This window comes from Nanorana parkeri, unplaced genomic scaffold, assembly GCF_000935625.1.
Source record: "Nanorana parkeri isolate BGI_ZX_2015 unplaced genomic scaffold, ASM93562v1 scaffold92, whole genome shotgun sequence".
Classification (NCBI taxonomy): domain Eukaryota; kingdom Metazoa; phylum Chordata; class Amphibia; order Anura; family Dicroglossidae; genus Nanorana; species Nanorana parkeri.
This window is the reverse complement of record NW_017306360.1, coordinates 2,149,784-2,169,417: the sequence shown is the minus strand read 5'-3', so window position 1 is coordinate 2,169,417 and position 19,634 is coordinate 2,149,784. Positions and strand designations below refer to the sequence as shown.

At 46.4% G+C, this 19,634-nt stretch overlaps 2 protein-coding genes across 2 annotated transcripts in view; one reads left to right on the top strand and one right to left on the bottom strand.

Annotated features, from left to right (window-relative positions):
* Nucleotides 1–712: 712 nt before the first annotated feature.
* CNOT9 (CCR4-NOT transcription complex subunit 9) lies at nt 713–12,367 on the bottom strand. The gene is made up of 8 exons (XM_018552583.1): nt 12,246–12,367; nt 10,124–10,303; nt 8,061–8,176; nt 6,313–6,422; nt 5,377–5,486; nt 5,013–5,111; nt 3,935–4,026; nt 713–1,334 (listed from the first exon to the last, which is right to left on the bottom strand). The coding sequence occupies exons 1-8, from the start codon at nt 12,267–12,269 to the stop codon at nt 1,166–1,168; spliced, it is 900 nt and encodes a 299-aa protein (XP_018408085.1). The 5' UTR covers nt 12,270–12,367; the 3' UTR covers nt 713–1,165.
* A 220-nt stretch (nt 12,368–12,587) lies between these two features.
* USP37 (ubiquitin specific peptidase 37) overlaps nt 12,588–19,634 on the top strand; it is a 37,190-nt gene continuing 30,143 nt past the window's right edge. The window contains exons 1-4 of the mRNA XM_018552582.1: nt 12,588–12,689; nt 17,253–17,445; nt 19,058–19,229; nt 19,486–19,583. Coding sequence (XP_018408084.1) covers nt 17,290–17,445; nt 19,058–19,229; nt 19,486–19,583 — 426 coding nt within the window. The 5' untranslated portion in view covers nt 12,588–12,689; nt 17,253–17,289. The remainder of the gene's footprint in view (nt 12,690–17,252; nt 17,446–19,057; nt 19,230–19,485; nt 19,584–19,634) is intronic.

Sequence of the window (19,634 nt, the reverse complement as noted above, 5' to 3'; positions counted from 1 at the left end):
TTTAGCAAACTGAAGTCATTTTGCCTTTTCAAAGCAGGAAGTAGATGGTCTGCATGTGTAAAAGGTGCCCATACCCCTGCCGATTATCGTACAATAATCACGGGTGATCCCGCCATCGTACGATATTTAGCAGGTGTATGGAAGGCGTGCAACAGTTTCTACTGTACGGTCGCACGTCTTTTGTCTTCCGAGCACGCTTGAAAACCCGCCGCGGGTTTGTGGCGTGCTCGGAAGACAAATGTGGAACGGGCCGGTGTGCGCAAGCGCACACTGCCTGCTCAGCATTGGAATCATCGGAAGCCCGCCCCTCAGGGGGGCGGGCTTGCGATGATCTCAAGTACGATCTGCCTGTACAAGATGGGCAGATCGTACGAGCTTTTAATAACCTTACAACCATCGCACAACGAAAGCCGCGCGATGGTTGTAAGGTGTATGGCCAGCTTAAGTATTTCACAATCCCAGCATTTTACACCTGACATGTCTCTGTTATTATTATCATACATAGAGGGATGCATTGTTAGAATTTGATTTTTGAGTGTAAAGGTCCGCTTTAAAGGAAAGGCTGAAGTTCAGCTTTAAAAACCACAAACAAGTAAAGAATTGCATTTGCCTGCAAGAAGAAGTCCTTTTTTTTTTATTATTATTTGGAAAGATTGCTGTAAAACGAGTGCATTGTGTATTTCAACAGCTACGGACTGAAAATATAAAACTTTTATTATATCCAAAATTCAGACACAGCTACAAGCTCTGGAAGAATCGTAGAAGGGAAAACAGGCAGTGGGATGGAGCGTGCTTTGGCCCAGTGTGCTGCAGCTAAAACTCCAGAAGGACTGTGACTGGACCAAGTGTTATTCTGTGAACAGTACAAAAAGAAAGAGAGAGCTCTCCAATGTCCAGAGACCTGGATATTATTTAAGCATTAAACTCTTGATCAACAAGAACAACATTTTCTTACAGTTCAGCCTCTGCAATAGAATTATCTTGCTGGAGGAAAGACTAGAGTCCTTTATTCTGAAGAGCTGCGGGTGGTGCAGATGGTTAAGAGAAATTGTCCATTTGTGAGGCTGTGACGCTGACGGGTTAGGAATCCACATCTGAAAAGTCCAAGTGCATTTGCGATGCGTTTGTGTGGTGCAGCTGTGTCTGGTTTTCCTTTGCCGATGGGTCACTGAGGAGGGAGCGGTATTCCTCTTGGGTCAGTGACTTGCCCCTCCTGCAGGTTCTTAACAAGCTGAGCCAGCCAGCGTTTGGTTGTGGTGTCATCCTTCAGGACCTGTGCGAAGGTTGTGTCTTTCAGCTGGTCAGGCAGACATTGCCGCAATGCTTCTCGTGCTCTGCAATACAAAATTAAAGGAAAAAAAAAAACGTGTTCAAGTTCTCCATACCGTACTAAAGATGTATATAGTGAATGTATAATAAGCATACTCAAAACTTTATAGTAACACATCCATTATATCACCAAAACTTTGTAAGCACCTAACCATGACACCCGTATGGGCTTGTTGGACATCCCAATCCATAACCATGAACATTTGTATCTCCCAACCTCCCACCCCATATCTCCTCTTTGTGGAGCGTCTATGGGAATTTGTGTCCAATTAGCCAAAAGAACATTTGTGAGGTCGGGTGCTGATGGTGGGTAAGACTAGAGGTGCACTGAAATAGAAATTTTAAAACCGAAACGAAACCGAAATAAAAACAATTGTCAGGCCGAAACTGATACCGAAAATGTTTTTATTTTTCCAAATTTTTTAAATATTTTAGTTTTTTTATAAACTTTTAATTTTTTTAATGTATTCATTTTTATTAAATATTTTTACTTTTAGGGGCTTCGGGGAAATATTGGGGGTCTAAACAGACCCCTGATATTTCCCTTTAAAAATAGAAAAAGAGATCGAGGACACAAAGTCCTCAATCTCTTTTTCTGTGTCCCCTGTTATCAATGAACAGGAATCCTCTATACTGAGTGTTCCTGATCATTGATAACATGAGGACAGAGTATGTTTACTTTAACCACAATCATGAATGAACAGGAGGGGATGTCGATCACTTCCCATTCATTCATAATTGAGGATATAGTAACCATACCATGTCCTCAAATATCTACAAACACTCCGCGATCACTGATCACTGACTGCTTGTACCCGCTCTCCTTTCTGACACACTGTCACAGGGGGCTGAGTGAGCGGTGCGAGAGGAGAGCCCAGCCTCCTGTGACAGTGCTGGCTGTCTCTGCCCCCAAACCGCCCTGCTGCACTGTGATAAGCGGCCGAGCGGTGTGGCGAGACACTGGAGAGACACTGGCCGCTCACATCGCTCTCCTCCCGCAGCGCTCGGCCGGCTGTCAATTTCTCTCCTCCCCACTGGGACACAGAGCAGCACCGAGCGGGGAGGAAAGAAATCATGGATGCGCCGATGTATCGGCAGGAAAATGGCACTTTCCGCATTTAGCCAAAAGTGCCATTTGCGACCGATATGTTTCGGCGGCCGATATATTTGTGCATCCCTAGGTAAGACCATGCTCAGCGTTCCAATTCATCCTAAAAGGAGTTCAGTAGGGTTGGAGTCAAGGTTCTGTGCAGAGCACTCGAGTCCCACTACAGCAAACTCATCAAACCCATGTCTTTATGGAGCTGTCTTTGTGCACAGGGACCAGTCATGCTGGAACAGAAAAGGCTCTTCACCCAACTGCAGCCAGAAGTTGCACATAATTGTCTAAAGTGTCTAAACAGTTCCCTTCACTGGAAGTAACAGAACTCAAGCATTTGCCCATATACATAGCTAGGTTGAAAGAAGAAAGAAAAAAAGAAGACCAACCAATAAATAATACACATTTTGGGTTATTTTCCTTAAAAGAGAATGATGAGGTAACCTTTTTATCCCATAGTTCTCTTCAGGGTAACGGGAGGACATATACTAACCTCCTCCCATGACCCAAAGCTCAGTATATAGCGAGCTGCAGCTCACCATATACTGAGAGCGCCGCAGCCGGAACGGATCCCGACATTACTGTCGAGATTCTCCCAGCTGGCTGATTGACAGCTGGTTCTGCCTATCCAGAGGCAGTCAGCGCTGGAGAATCATAGAGGGGAGGGGGGAATCCCTGCGGGGAGCCGTGACTGACAGTCTGCAGGGAGATGATCAGGAAGTGAGCGAGCGACGGTATGTGTTCGCTCACTTCCCGATCTATTGAGCCGACGTGTGACTTTTTCAATGTCACAGGTCGGCTCTAACTATGGGGATGAGTGAAAATCATTCACCTCATAGTTCTCCTTTAACTAATTTTTAAGCTGCTTTTCACCTTTTAGTATTTCATACTGAGACTGTAGATTTCCTCTCAATCGTCTTTTCTGTACATTTAGGAAGCAGACTCCCTGTTCTCAACCATATGGAGAAAGCGGTTTTGATTGTTCTGAGCCGAGTATGGAACGGTTAGAAATGGTCGCGTTTTAGGTGCCGTGTCCCTGTTGGGGAGATCTTCCCTCACTTCCTGTTCTGAAGGCAGAACAAGAACCGTAAATCTCCCCAAAGTGATCGGAACATTGAGAGTCATCAGCGGGACAGGTGCCACATCGGGAAAGTAATAACACGAAGGAGTGATGTCAGAAAACGACTAAGTGGTGTATCGAGTCTGCTCCTATGGTGTCTCTCCTACTTCCTGTTTCAGTGACAGCAGTAAATAGTGGGATTTCCCTCCCTTTCAGTCCTGGTGACAGATGAAGGGGGGTTCTTTCCACACAGTTAAAGAAAAAATAAATTTGGACTGGAGATCCACTTTAAAAGTAAACATGAAATCTCCCATTTAGTCATCATAGTGAAAAATAGCTTTCCATGCAGAACCTTCAAAGATCTTCAAAACAGACGTGTGTCAGAACAGACAATCGTCTTCACTATTATCCTTTACTGTAGATATGATCACAATCACAGAACGTACCTTGGGTTGTCAGACAGACGGAGGTAACAGCGGACAACGTGCTTCAGTAGTCTGGCAGACGGCTCCTTCGAAAGCTGCAGAACCATTTTACCCTGAATAATAGATTGAAATACATTAATATTCAAAAGGCAAATACTTCATTTCTAAAAAAACAGACAGGAGGACACGCTACAGTGCAGTCTGTGCTGCAACCGATGGACAGCACTTTGCTACTCGGATGTACAGTGTAGTCAACAAATTCTCAATCACATTCAACCTCTCCTGCTACATTTAAAGCTGAATATAACATTCATGCAGCTCCATAATCATTCATACATTATTACATGTATTTTTAAATGTCACAAGTGCCAATACAAAAATCTGCCTTGGTATCTGCCCTTTTACAGCCGCTATGCAGAAGAGCTCAGACTAGGGGTGGGTGGAGCAGAATACAAGAAGTCAATCAGGTGTGTTGCAGAGCTCATGTACCAACAGGGTGTATGCTGATAGCAGGAGAGAGAGCAGAGTGGCAGAGAGATTACCTTTGCCACTGCTGCTTCTCCTTTTTAACTATCCAGTTACAGACCGAGGAGCAAGACAAGACATCCAAGTGTCACTTAAATGCAGCAGAGAGAAATCAGGTCTCAACTGCCAGACAAAGCTGTTTTGTGGCAGAGCTGTGTAAATCTCAGGACTGGAAGGACAGAAAAACAAATAATTCAGCAGCTAAAACAACTCCCATGCATGTAATTAGACATTGTATAAAAAAATAAATATATATATATTTTTTATGGTTTTATTACCTTCACGACGACTAAAAAAAATTATTTTGCATTTTTTAGTAGTTGTGTAAATAGGATATATTGCAAATAAATATCATTAGTATTTACAGGCAGCAGATGACAAAAATGTATCATGTGTCAATGTGCCAAATAGTGCAGGTACCATTTTCCATTTGCCAACAACCAGTTCTAATTGGAGAGCCTTAACGCAGCACCCCTCAACACATGAAAAGTGGAAATCGGGCGCTAACTCTTTAGAGGTGTCTACACTTGAGGCCCATACTTCAACTCTAAAAAGCATAGGAAGGAAACCATACCAAAATCATAGCCACGTGGGAGAAGCGCTCGTAGGTCTGACAAATGTAGGCCAAGCCAGTGTCATCAAGCAGAATCTTCTGAAGGATAAAAGTGGCTACCTTAAAAGTAAAGCACATAATATGTTATTAGAGTGTGACATGCGGATGGAAGATAACAGCACGGCCATCGTAAAATATGAAGGCAGCGCAGTCTATAATCGCTGCACAGGCAGATGAAGTCTTAATGAGGAGGCACCTTCGACTTTCAGTTACAGACAGGAGACAGGAAGAAGCCATTGGCCATAAACACGAGAGTGAAGCGCCTAATTGTTGGAAAATAACAATTGCTCTTAATAGAGATAAAGAGGAGGAAAGGAAATCTTACAGTTTTAGAAAGTTCACTTCCAGATTCCATAATACGCAGACACAGTGGGATAATTTCTGTAGTCAGCAGGAAATTGATGACCTCTTGCTCATCTGTTTTCACCAGAGCTCCTGTTACCAACAGTAAAACATGAGACGGTTATTAAACTTGGCCATAGAACATTCAGATACACACAAATTAAATCAGGATCTATATCTTCATATCCCAGGAGCACTGCGACACTCTGAAACAATAAAATAAGAACTAATTTAAAAGGCAAAGGTCATCCACAACTTCTATTTTAGTCATGCATGGATGCTGGTGGGTGAAATCATCCAATTAAATCTACCCCCCTGTGCTTTAAGGGTTGAGAGCCTGATCCACACCCAGAGGACTGCGACTGTATCCGCACTTTCTGGTCAGAGGTTATTGCCTTGCGTGGAATGTCAGCTTGCAATACCCAATAACTGTAACCCCACAATGTGTTTGCTGGACCTATTGGAAGATGGTTTGCTCAATACAACCCACTAAAAAGCTTCTTGGATTCCTACTATTCTATATGAGGAAATTGATTCTTAAGTGGAAAAAGACCTCACCTCCCTCCCTGGCAGATTGACTTTAATGATCGATACCAATCCACCGCTCCACAAACTCACATATAAGCCTACAGCAGGACTGGACAAATCCCAGGAACCAGGAAGCCAATGCTCCTTAAAAAATTATACCTGGTGCCTACCTTTTGGAGATTCTCTAGTTGTTGTCAATGGAGCTGGATCATAAAAGGAATCCTCCTGGCTCCTGAATTTCCCTTTAATTTGTCCACTCGTGGCTTAGAGGGAATATGAAACCGTTCAATAAGATCTAGGGACCCTGGATCTCCTCCTCCACTACACCCTAGTGATATATCCATGTAAATGTATCTTCCTCCGTTTGTAATCAAGATACCGGTGAACTTACCAATTACTCCCAGGCTGGTCAGCCTCAGGTATTCGAAAGGCCGAGTTTTGCTGACAGTGTGCAGGAAAGGATATAAGAACAATGGAATATGTGCTGCAAGAAAGGCAGATCTGGAACAAAAAGATAAAAGGAGTTAGAACCTAAAAATGCTTTAAGAAAAGACAACAAACCCCCTTTTTTGTTAAGTTTACTGTAGGATCAAACAGAAGTATAACTTTGATTTTTGCATCAGTCTGAAGGTAAAAATATATTCAGATTTTTACAATATTATAACTGACTGGAATTAAAGTTCGGGCACTTTACCATACACAAACATTCCACTCTATCCAATTACCAACAATGCCTTTGGTCAAATGCACAAAAAGACCCCACGGTACCAGTACCTGTGACATCACCCAGACGTTTCTATCTGTTACCCTGGGCCATGTGGGCAGGCATACAGTTGCGCCACACATAATTTCTCACTATCTTTGCTTGGCCTGCAGGAAACTACTCAGATTGTAAGCCCTCAGGGGCAGGGACCCCCTTACCATCCTGTCTTGAATTGTATTGTAACTGTAATGTCCTCCTTATATTGTAAAGCGCTGCGCAAACTGTTGGCCCTATATAAATACTGTATAATAATAATATTAATGTTAGTTCACGGTAGGGTGTTACCAGGTCAGGCCTGAGCAAGGTGTCAGTGGGAACTAATCCTGTGCTCTGTCACCACCTAATAGACGCATAGCATGATTTCTGGTGCACCGCATGATCCACACTAACCAGATGACATCAGCCAAAGAACCCTGGAACTACACAGGGGTGGTGATAGGCCCGGTCACACTGCCATGAGAAAGGTGTCTTTAGGAAATTATAGCCAAAGAGCCTGTGAGCAGTGACCTTGATTGTATGGAAAGGATTCTTCTCAAAAGTAAATGGATCAACAATTTCTAATATTTGCCTACTGCACTTGAAAAGATCAATTGTGCCCAGGGTGGGGCTGTAATCTGTAATCATTCATACATCATGAAATTATATTGTTTACATATGAGCACTGCAAGCAACTGAATTTGACAAGGTATCAAGCAACCGATAGGAGATAAGAGCAGAGTGACAGACACACAAGCTCATCAGTCTGCTGCTTCTCTTTTCACTGCCCAGTCACTTGGGTGGGGGAGGGACAAGACCTGTAAGTGTTACTTCAAGTGACATTAAACCCTCAGATTTTTTAACATAAAACAATACTGTAATGTGCGCCTTACTGTAATCCATGGTTGTTTCCCTTCTCTTTGCTGCTCTTCCTTTTAAATCCTCATGTGTTCTCATGCTCTGCAGAACTTCCCTTTTGAGCTCAGGGCCTCTTCCTGTAGTGCTGGCTCAGGTTACAAGCCTATGCAAACGGATACACAGACACCGTGTATCCATTCCTGAGACAAGGCAGTCTGCTGCAAAACAGAAGTTCTGCCCAGCATGAGAACAGATACAGATTTAAAAAGAAGAGCAGCAAAGAGAAGGGAAACTACCATGGATTACAGTAAGGCGCACATTACAGTATTGTTTTATGTTACAAAATCTGAGGGTTTAATGACACTTTACATGCAACAGAAAAAAATCAGGTCTCCTGTGTTGCCAGATAGGGCTGTGCTGTGTGGAAGAGCTGTGTATCAGGACCAGATGGACAGAAATACAAATTCTTTGTCAGCTCCCACATGTGAATTCCATCTGTAAAAAATTTTTTTTTTATCTGATCACGGGTGTCCAAGTCCTACCTGGTTTCCGGGTGCGATGCCACACATTGTAGCAAGGCCAGTGCATTACACACTCGATTGGATTGATGTGCTGTCAGGGTAGGAGGGTTTATTGATGGGTAGATATTTACAATTTCCTGCAGAAACACAAGAATATATTCAGTGGATTTATCATCATTCACACGAGAAATCAAAAATATAAAAATGTAACAAGAAAGAAATAAAAGATAAAATGTGCAGAGAAGAACCGGACAACATTTGCATAATGTATGGCCAGCTTAAAAGAGAACTATGGCCCAACCTTTTTTTGCCATAGTTCTCTTTAGGGTCACAGGAAGACTTAAACTAATGTCCTCCTGTGACCCAAAAACTCAGCATATAGCAGGCTATTGCTTGCTATATGCTGAAAGCGCAGAGCCGGTGATCGATCGAAAGGTCGAACTTATCGAGTTCTGGGACCGCATTACTTCCGGTTTCCTTAGAACTACGACTTTTGGGCACGAAATTTGTTGTGCACGAGCGGCATTGCCCTATACACATACACGAAAGCAATAAAGTAATAAAATGAAGTGGGATCAGAATAATCAAGCACGTTATTTATCTCCGGTGCCCCACTCAAGCGGCGGCCATATTGAGTGGGGCACCGGAGATAAATAACGTGCTTGATTATTCTGATCCCACTTCATTTTATTACTTTATTGCTTTCGTGTATGTGTATAGGGCAATGCCGCTCGTGCACAACAAATTTCGTGCCCAAAAGTCGTAGTTCTAAGGAAACCGGAAGTCATGCGGTCCCAGAACTCGATAAGTTTTTACTATAGACAGAACACCGGGCTGCAACAAGGGCGGTTCCTGCCGATATTGTCAGGATCCACCCCGCTACCCGACTGACAGATGGTTCTGTCTCCCTGGAGGCAGAGACAGCTGAGCCTGCCCCTTCCTCCGTCTATCCTCCCTCTAGTCAGTGCTGATGGAACGGAGAGGGGAATGCCTGCGGGGAGCCTCTCTGCATGGAGAAGATCGTGAACTGAGTGATCAGCAGTATGTAATCGCTCAGTTCTCGATCAATAGAGCCCACGTGTAACAGCTTCAGTGTCTAATTTCAGCTCCAATTACAGGGATGAGTGTATTTCACTCTCCCTATAATCCTGCTATCTAGCTTACTCATCAACTCCTCCCATGCTCACCTCCAGGACTTCTCTAGAGTCTCTCCCATTCTTTGGAACTCCTTACCCCAACCAGTCTATCTCCTACTCTGACTGCCTATAGGCGATCCCTAAAGACTCATCTCTTCAGTGAAGCCTATCCCACCTCAAACTAACCACTGAACCATCACGTTCTCAAACAATTCATCCCCACACAGCTACCTACCTCATGTATCCCTCTTAGATTGTAAGCCCTCAGGGGCAGGGCCCTCCTTACCATCTTGTCTTGAATTGTATCGTAACTGTAATGTCTTCCCTATATTGTAAAGCGTTGCGCAAACCGTTGGCGCTATATAAATCCTGTATAATAATAATAATTCTCTTCACAGGTCGGCTAGAACTATGAGGTGAGTGAAAAGCACTCACCTCATAGTTCTCCTTTAAGACTTCTTAACCCACGTGGTTGCATTCGCATGTACAGCTGTGAGACATACCCATCACAGTGTAGGGATGGTAGCCCATAAAGCAGGAGTGAGCACCTCCGGCCCTCCACCTGTGCTTAAACTACAAATCCCAACACGCCTTTGGGAGTCATGACTGTAACGGTCAGTCTTCCAATGCCTCAAGGGACTTGTAGTTCCACAACAGCTGCAGGGCCAGAGTGGCCCACCCCTGCTATAAAGCCTGCACAGATTCTGTTCCAAAAGGAATGATTACAGATCACACTTAGATAAGGGAAACCTCAGGAAGATAATAGAAGTTTAGGAACCAATGATACAGTATAACTAACACCAACAAATCTATGTTACCGAAACTAGAATATAATACTGGGCAAGAGTAAAATGTGAGGTGGAATTATTGGTGTAGCTGTAAGAATGATGTCAGCGTTCTGCACTGAAACGTGCTGGAATACACAGTGGGGATATAAAAGGAACAAACCTGTAACAGTGCTGCAATAGTACCAAATGAATGCCACAGCATAGGGGCGAGATCTGGGACAGATTCCCGCTTCTTGCTAAGCTCCAACAGAGCATTCTCCCGACTTTCTGGGCTTGACAATTCATTGATCCACTGATAAATCTTTTCTCTGTCTACGGGGGCGAGTGCTGCTGGCACTGGCTGCAAACGGAAATACAAAAATGATTAGAAACAGAATTCTAAAAATAAAAAAAATCCAACATGGTGAGAAATCAGAGACGGATAGGCAACAAGAAATATTATTTGTCCAGAAAAGGTAATTACAGGTGAAACTCGAATAATTAGAATATCGTGCAAAAGTAATTGCAGTAATTGCTGCAAAAGGGGCCCAAACCAAGTACTGAGTACATATGCATGCTTGTACTTTTCAGAGGTCCGATATTGTTCTATGTACAATCCTTGTTTTATTGATTGCATGTAATAATCTACTTTTTTGAGGTTGTGGATTTGGGGTTCTTGGGGTTTTCATGAGCTGTAAGCCATAATCATCACAAATTATGACAAATCACGGCTTGAATTATCTTGCTTTGCATGTAATGAGTCTCTCTCTTATATTAGTTTCACCTTTTAAGTTGCATTAGTGAAATAAATGAACTTTGCACGATATTCTAATTATTCGAGTTTCACCTGTAGACACTGGGGGGGAATTTATCAGAACTGGATCAGATAGAATCTGGAGCAGTTGTCCATGGCAACCAATCAGCTTCTCTCTTCAGTTTGTTCAGTTAGGATTTGAAAATGAAAGAGAGAAGCTGATTGGTTGCCATGCACAGCTGCTCCAGTTTTGATAAATTCCCCCCATACAGGGGAATTCTGTATGGGGGGAATTTATCAAAACTGGAGCAGACAGAATCCCGAGCAGTTGCCCAGGGTCACCAATCAGCATCTCTCTTCAGTTTGCTCAGGTAAGATTTGAAAATGAGACAGAGAAGCTGATTGGTTGCAGTGCAAATCTGCTCCAGATTTTGTGTTTATTCCTTAAGGTTTCCATGCGCCACCTTCCTCAAGTGTCTCTATATATTTCTCCTCAAAGATATTCTCCCCGTCTCTCATTCCTCAGGCGTCTCTTCAGACATCCTAAGAGGATCCCCAGCTGCCACTTCCTCAGAGGGCTCTATATAAAGACTGAGGGGGGGTCTCCTGTCCTCGCTCCTCAGGGGTCTCTGTGAGGAACTCCTTTCTCAGGGGTCCCTTTATGTCTTCAGAGGATCTCCATCCACCATTACACAGGGGTCTCTATAGAAGTACTCGAGGGTCTCCACGGTGGTATCTTTGTGCCTAATCTAGAATCTCCCAGGATCTTCTTAGGGGTCTCCCATCCTCTTCTCCAGGGTCACCTCTAGAATGACCATGGAGCCTCCCCATCAGATTTATATATCTCCTGAAGGGTCTCCCAATCTTTTCCTTGGGGCAGGGGGTATTCCCCATCTTCTCCTGGGGGGGCAATCTTCTACTCAGGGAGTCTCCCTCCCCCTCTTCTCAGGGGGTATCCCTCCCCCTCTTCTCCTCAGGGGGTGGGGTCTCCCTTTCTTCTCCTCAGGGGGGGTCTCCCTCTCTTCTCCTCACGGGAGGTGGGGTCTCCCTCTCTTCTCCTCACGGGAAGTGGAGTCTCCCTCTCTTCTCCTCACGGGAGGTGGGGTCTCCCTCTCTTCTCCTCACGGGAGGTGGGGTCTCCCTCTATTCTTCTCACGGGAGGTGGGGTCTCCCTCCCCCTCTTCTCAGGGGGTCTACCTCCCCTCCCTCTCTTCTCCTCAGGGGGTCTCCTTCCCTTTCTTCTCCTCAGGGGGGTCTCACTCTCTTCTCCTCAGGGGGGTCTCCCTATCTCGGGACTTCACAGATGTCATTCACTGACCTATCCCTCCATATGTTATCGGTTACAGTAATTATTTCTATTAATTTGACAATTCTCGGCTTGCATTGGTTCCTTTTACGGTCAATACCGCTCGTTATGTCAGACAGTGATATTAGGGCAGTGAATTGAGCCTTATGACACCTCTCCACCATTTGCCCCCTCAGGCCCCCCCTTGAAGGGCTCTCCGAGAATGCCCTGTTGAAGGTTTTCCCCTCTGAGGGCCTCACGTACCGCCGCCGTGGCCAGGCTGTGCATATTCGGAGCCTCCCCCAGGCTCTTGTCTCTACCGGCCCGCTTCCTCCGCCTCTTCTCTCCAACAACAACCGGCGCCCGTCCCCTTCCGCTGATGTCACCGTCCCACGTGACCACCCCTGCCCTGGGACTCCTTTCAATCCGTTCAAATACACTCTTCTATAACGCAGCCCCGCCGGCGAATTGCCCCCGGAGAATTCCGCGCAGGCCGGACAAACAAAACGGCATGCCGAAATAAACTTAGAATGAAACTGGTGATCCGCGCTGACGTCATCGAAGTGCGCGGCGCGGTGATGTCAGACGCAGGAAACGTCGCTCCGCCTCTGAGTGTGACGTTCGCTCCTGTGCTGAGAAGATCGCTAGCTTCCCGCCAAATCGTGCGCTGTGTGACAGGCTGAGGAGCCGGGCCCGGGGCCCTGCTAGGTGAGTGAGTGTGGCGGTAGGGGCCCTAGGAATTTGGGGGAGGAGGGGACCGACCTCGGCTTCATGCCTGCTGATAGTGCGAAGTGAGGGGAGCTACAGGTGCGTCATATTCGCTGACATCTCACCGTAGACGGAACTACAATACTCAGCATGTCCCCTGACATCTCACCATATACGGAACTACAAGAGCCAGCGTCTCCCCTGACATCTCACCATAGACGGAACTACAACACTCAGCATGTCCCCTGACATCTTACCATAGACGGAACTACTAGAGCCAGCATTTCCCCTGACCCCTCACCATAGACGGAACTACATGTCCCCTGACATCTCACCATAGACGGAACTACAACACTCAGCATGTCCCCTGACATCTTACCATAGACGGAACTACTAGAGCCAGCATTTCCCCTGACCCCTCACCATAGACGGAACTACATGTCCCCTGACATCTCACCATAGACGGAACTACAAGAGCCAGCGTGTTCCCTGACCCCTCACCATAGACGGCACTACAACACCCAGCATGTCCACCGACATCTCACCATAGACGGAACTACAACACCCAGCATGTTCCCTGACATCTTATTATAGACGGAACTACAAGACCCAGCGTGTTCCCTGACACCTCACCATAGACGGAACTACAACACCCAGCATGTTCCCTGACATCTTATTATAGACGGAACTACAAGACCCAGCGTGTTCCCTGACACCTCACCATAGACGGAACTACAACACCCAGCATGTTCCCTGACATCTTATTATAGACGGAACTACAAGACCCAGCGTGTTCCCTGACACCTCACCATAGACGGAACTACAACACCCAGCATGTCCCCTGACATCTCACCATAGAGGGAACTACAAGACACAGCGTGTCCCCTGACACATCATAGAGGGAACTACAAGACCCAGCGTGTCCCCTGAAACCTCATCATAGAGTGAACTACAAGAGCCAGCGTGTCCCCTGACACCTCACTGTAGAGGGAACTACAAGACCCAGCGTGTCCCCTGACACCTCACCATAGATGGAACTACAAGGCCCAGCGTGTCCCCTGACACCTCACCGTAGAGGGAACTACAAGACCCAGCGTGTCCCCTGACACCTCACCATAGATGGAACTACAAGAGCCAGCGTGTCCCCTGACACCTCACCATAGATGGAACTACAAGACCCAGCGTGTCCCCTGACACCTCACCATAGAGTGAACTACAAGGCCCAGCGTGTCCCCTGACACCTCACCGTAGAGGGAACTACAAGACCCAGCGTGTCCCCTGACACCTCACCATAGGTGGAACTATAAGAGCCAGCGTGTCCCCTGACACCTCACCATAGATGGAACTATAAGAGCCAGCGTGTCCCCTGACACCTCACCATAGATGGAACTACAAGAGCCAGCGTGTCCCCTGACACCTCACCATAGATGGAACTACAAGAGCCAGCGTGTCCCCTGACACCTCACCGTAGATGGAACTACAAGACCCAGCGTGTCCCCTGACACCTCACCGTATAGGGAACTACAAGACCCAGCGTGTCCCCTGACACCTCACCGTAGAGGGAACTACAAGACCCAGCGTGTTCCCTGACATCTCACCATAGAGGGAACTACAAGACCCAACATGGTTTCAGTGACCAGTGATAGGCTGATGGGGAAGGGGGGGTTCCAGGATGACCTGGGCTCAGGGGGAGTGGGTTGACCATCAGACTGAGGCCATCTAGTGGCAGGGACCGTCACTGCAGGTTCCTCTTTGGATTAGAGGTAAATACGGCAGCAGGAGCTGGTTTTGTTACTTTATTGGATTGTTCCTTTCTATCTTCCTTGTGATCGGAGTTCTGCTTTAGCGTAGGACTAAGTCGCCCAGCATCATCTGTACCTGGACAGAGTATCTCCTGATTTTTTCATAGGGGAACTACAAGAGTCAGAATACTACGGATCTCTGTAGGTGGAAAGGAAATAAAAGTAGAGACCCGCCTACTAACACCTCCAGCTGCAGGGAAGTCACAAGCCCCCAGCAGTCGTAGAGCTGTGACTACTGTATAGACGGTACCAGGACCCAGCGTGACATCGGATCTGTTCAGCATTGTAAATGTACTCCAGCAATCCAGAATATTTCCCTGTTTGTTCGGCTCTGTGCCAGGTGGAGGATTATTTTCCTGTTCTTTTGGCAATCGTGTATTCTACATGACGTTTTGGTTTTAAAGTGACGCTAAACTCCGGCATTAAACCTTAAAAATAAATTCAAGTTCCTTAACTATGAATAACAATTAGCGATGTCCCGATACCACTTTTTCAGGACCAAGTACAAGTACTTCCCCTCATGTACTTACCGATACTTTTTTTTTAATTTATTTAAAGGGACAGGTGACTTTAAATGATCCATAGTACAACTACATGTTCTATACTATGGATCATGGTTTAACCTATTCATGTTAGCAGTGGAGAATTGTAACTATTGCTGGAGTGTAGTGGAGGTGTGTGCTGTATATATGTACTACATATACATTACACACGTCCAGTACACTATAGCAATAGATTTACAGCCAGCCCCGTCCCAGCTTCCCTTACTCACAGTTTCACTCCGATCCCCGTAGCCTCACGCGGTGCCTCTCTTAGTCGGTGCTGGGCAGGATCGCTGCATCGCATCTCGGTGCTCAGCTTGTGCCCTGCTAACATGAACTTGTCCTAATTTAGCTGGCTGGCGACTGCCCGTTCACCTGCCAGCTAAATTAGGACCCCACTTGGAGCTCCTCCAACCGGACCAGTGCTGACTCGCCACTGTTCTACCGAACAGCAGCCGGAAAGGAAATCAAAAATAGCGCAAACTTCGGCGCTACGTATCGGGACATTTTGACAAGTACTTGTCAAAATGCCCTGTATCGGTCCCGATACCGATGCTAGTACCGGTATCGGGACATCCCTAATAACAATGTATCTTATTTGTAGGGATGCGCCGATACTAGTATAGGGGCCGATACCGGGTATTTGGGGCGAGTACTTATACTCCCCCAAATGCTTCGATATCGGAACTTCCGGTCAGAGGGAGATCTCCCTCTCTGACTGCAAGTGTCAAGGGAGCATGGAGCCGGCTTCCTTTCCAGTCTGGAAAGATTGTGACAGGGTTGGAATGTGTGACCGGCCACGTGGTCACACATTCTAACGTAATCACGCCCATTTTTTTACCCGGTGTTAAAATATGTGACCCGCAAAAGATGTAGAACTCAAAGCTTTTTCAGCTGTTCCAGGGCAGATCGGCATCGCAGATGGTATGTGCTGCAGGAGAACCGATCTGTCCTGGAACAGCTGATCAGTCCTCAAATGCCACTTCTGTCCGACTTTGTGGAATGTCAGATCGCAGTCACAAAGTCGGACAGAAGTGACATTTCAGGACCGATCAGCTGTTCCAGGACAGATCGGTTCTCCTGCAGCACATACCATCTGCGATGCCGATCTGCCCTGGAACAGCTGAAAAAGCTTTGAATTCTACACCTTTTGCCGGTCACATATTTTAACACCGGGAAAAAATGGTTGTGACTATGTTAGAATGTGTGACCGGTCACACATTCCACCACCGAAAAACTGGGCGGGATTATGTTAAAATGTGTGATCACGTCACTAGTCACGCATTCTAACGCAGTCACAAACTTTGATAGAACACCGGGTGGCACGTAATGACTCGCCTCCCGGCTTACTGATTGGTCAGGAAGGCAGGCTGCCTAGGAACAAGTGAAGCCAGCTTGCTAGCCAATCAGGGAGGCAGGTCCTGACTTGCGTCCCGGCTTCCTGATTGGAAAGGAAGCCGGCTTAATGCTCCCTTGACACTTGCAGTCGGAGAGGGAGATCTCCCTCTCAGGAAGCCACGCTGCCAAGCAACAAGTGATGCCGGCTTCTTATCCAACCAGGGAGGAGGGGCATGGCGTGCCGCCAGGCTTCCTGATTGGGTAGGAAGCTGGCTTCACTTGTTGCTAGGCAGCCTGCTTTTCTGACTGAGGAAGCCTCATGACCCGCCGCCCAGCTTCCTGATTGGTCAGACAGCTTCGGCAAATTAAGCCAGTGTTCTTTCGCTGGAACAGCAGCTTCACAGCCAGTTAGGAAGCTGGACGACGCATCATGATACTCCGCTTGACTTCCTGATAATCTGGGCACTGGTTCTTGATATCGGCGAGTACCTGAAAAAAAAAATATTAGTACGAAAAACCGGTATCAGTGCATCCCTAGTTATTTGTGTATCGCTCGGCTGTAGATCCTCCAATCATCTCTGAATTGGTGCTGACACTGTCCTTCCTTCTGGAGGGTGGCTACGTATGGTCCCTGTGTGTGTTGTAAAGTAGTCACCGCTCCAAGCTAGCTCCCGGGATGGACTACAACCTCAATACAAATCAGTAAACTAAACATGAGACTGTAGTCCATCCCGGGAGCGAGCTTGGATGACACTTTCAGTCAACCAGATAAAGGTACGGCCTAGGCGTCAAACTTTCTGCAATAATCGATGGCTAACAGTACAAGATTCTACTGCTGCTGTTCCCTGACGTTAACAGAAGTTTCTCTTTTAATCCTTCAGGTTGCCTGTTGTCTGAGAACTGTACAAGTTTACCAAAATGGCTTCCCTTTGCCTGAGGGGCTCCATTCGGATCCACTGCCTGAATATGGGAACGTCAAAGTGGAAGGAAGGCAGTTGCGAAGTTGTGGAGAAAGATAACAAATACAGCCTCGTCGTGACTTTCAATGCCGGTGGAGTGCCGGCCAAATTTCAGGTTAGCATCTTGTCTTTTTTTCAGATAGCGGAGTAGGCCCCATTCACAAAACGTTATTTTGTTTTCCAGTTTTAGTCACGGTTGGCCTAAAGCTGGCCATACACCTATAGGTGATCTGCAGATGTTCTATGGTCAGGTGGAAACAGTGTAACAGATTCCTCCATCTACGCTAAACTGTGTGGATGGAGAAATCTCCCGTTGTTTATAAACTATATAAACTTTTTAATTGTATTCATTTTTATTAAATATTTAACAGGAATCGTCTATACTGAGGACAGAGTGTGTTTACTATATCCACAATCATGAATGGACAGGAGGGGATGTAGATCACTTCCCATTCATTCATAATTGGGGATATAGTAACCATACTCTGTCCTCCAATTATATACAAACACTCAGCGATCACTGACTGCTTGTACCCGCTCTCCTTCCTGACACGCTGTCACAGGAGGCTGGGTGGGGTGGTGCGGGAGGAGAGCCCAGCCTCCTGTGACAGCTGTCTTCACCCCCACACCGCCGCTCTCCATCCTGGATTGGATGTTGCTGGGTGGGGAGGTGCAGGAGGAGAGCTCAGCCTCCTGTGACAGCAATGACAGCTGTCTCCGCCCACTGCCGCTCTCCATCCTGGATTGGCTGTCGCAGGAGGCTGGGCGGGGAGGTGCAGGTGGAGAGCTCAGCCTCCTGTGTCAGCGCTGGCACGAAACGCAAAGGCATCAAAAACGCACTGCAGCTAACATACTAACAGCCCCACTCCAGCAAAAAAAAAATGGCCTGTTCACATGATATCAGGTGCGGATCTGCAGACTGATGCAGTGCGTTTTGGCCGCATTTTTGATGCGTTCAAGTAAAAAAAGGAGTGGGGCTGTTAGTATGTTAGCTGCAGTGCAGTGAGTTTTTGACGCGTTTGCGTTTCCGGACCTGACAAAATGTGACATGCAGTATTTTTTCTGTCGTAAACTGAACGGACTGCGCACGTGAGAACTGGAGCCTATAAAACACATAGGGATACATTGGGATGCATTTTGAGTGCAGCAGCGTACGGAGCCGGTCAGCACACAAAACGGACGTCGTGTGAACAGGCACTTAGGGTTACGGTTTTAAAATTCCTGGAGATCTTTTAGGCCTCGTTCACACCAGATGCTGTGCGTTCCTGCCCGAATCTGGCCAGAACTCACTGGCTCGCATTGCGGCCGGCTCGCTATGTTGTGGGGCTGGAGGGGGCTTGACAGTCCATCTAAGTGAATGGCACCATAGCCACGCCCCCCCAGCCGCACGGGATCGCAAGGCACATTATGTCCGCTGCCCGGTCCAATCAAAATGCTGCAAGCTCTATTTTGATCGGACCGGACCGCAAGTATACTGTGCGGCCGATCGCATTGCGGCCGAAGGGTGTGGCTACGTTGCCATTCACTTCACTGGCAGAATCAGGCCGGAACGCACTGCATCTGGTGTGAACGAGGCCTACATGTTCTAACCCTTTATGAAAGTGAAACAACCTTTCAGACAATGGGAGTTGGCACAAAGGAATGATTTCATGACGTTGCAGAGCTGTTCGTTTATTTTAATGCTACGGAGAAATAACTGACGATTTTGTTCCGTTTTAACTTATTAGCTCCATCAGAACATTAAAAATGTTGTTTTGCGGCCAGCCGGAGTGAAACAAAGCAGGTTATTGGTTACGCTGAAGGATACCAGCTCACTCACGATTGATAAGGTTGCGAGCAAAGATGCCGAGGAACTGAAACACTTTCTAGAGGCCCTCAGTCATGATAAGACTCCAACAGGTAAGAGTGATCCTCATTAGTGGAGGGGCAGTGTCGTTTTTACATGTTTGTTTTTTTTTTAATGTATTGGTATTGTGTTTATTTGGTGCAGCTATTTTACACTTATGGCTATGGTCACACCTTTATGTCCCTTTTATTGCACTGACGGGGTTAAAGCAAACTCACAGCTGCTATAGCCGCCATCTTTTTTTTTACAATTAGTTCTACAGAGTGACTGCGCAGTTATCCTTCATTCATAAATGTAATATTTTCCCAGTAAAACCAGTTCAAGGATCTGGAAGTTTCGGTGGCATCCTGGGAAACAGAAGCGCCCAGCGAGACAGCAACAGACCTTTAACCAACCTCCAAAGTCAGGTATGCAGGCGTTTTTGTTTTTTTAAATGCACATGATTCCTGTTTTAGATG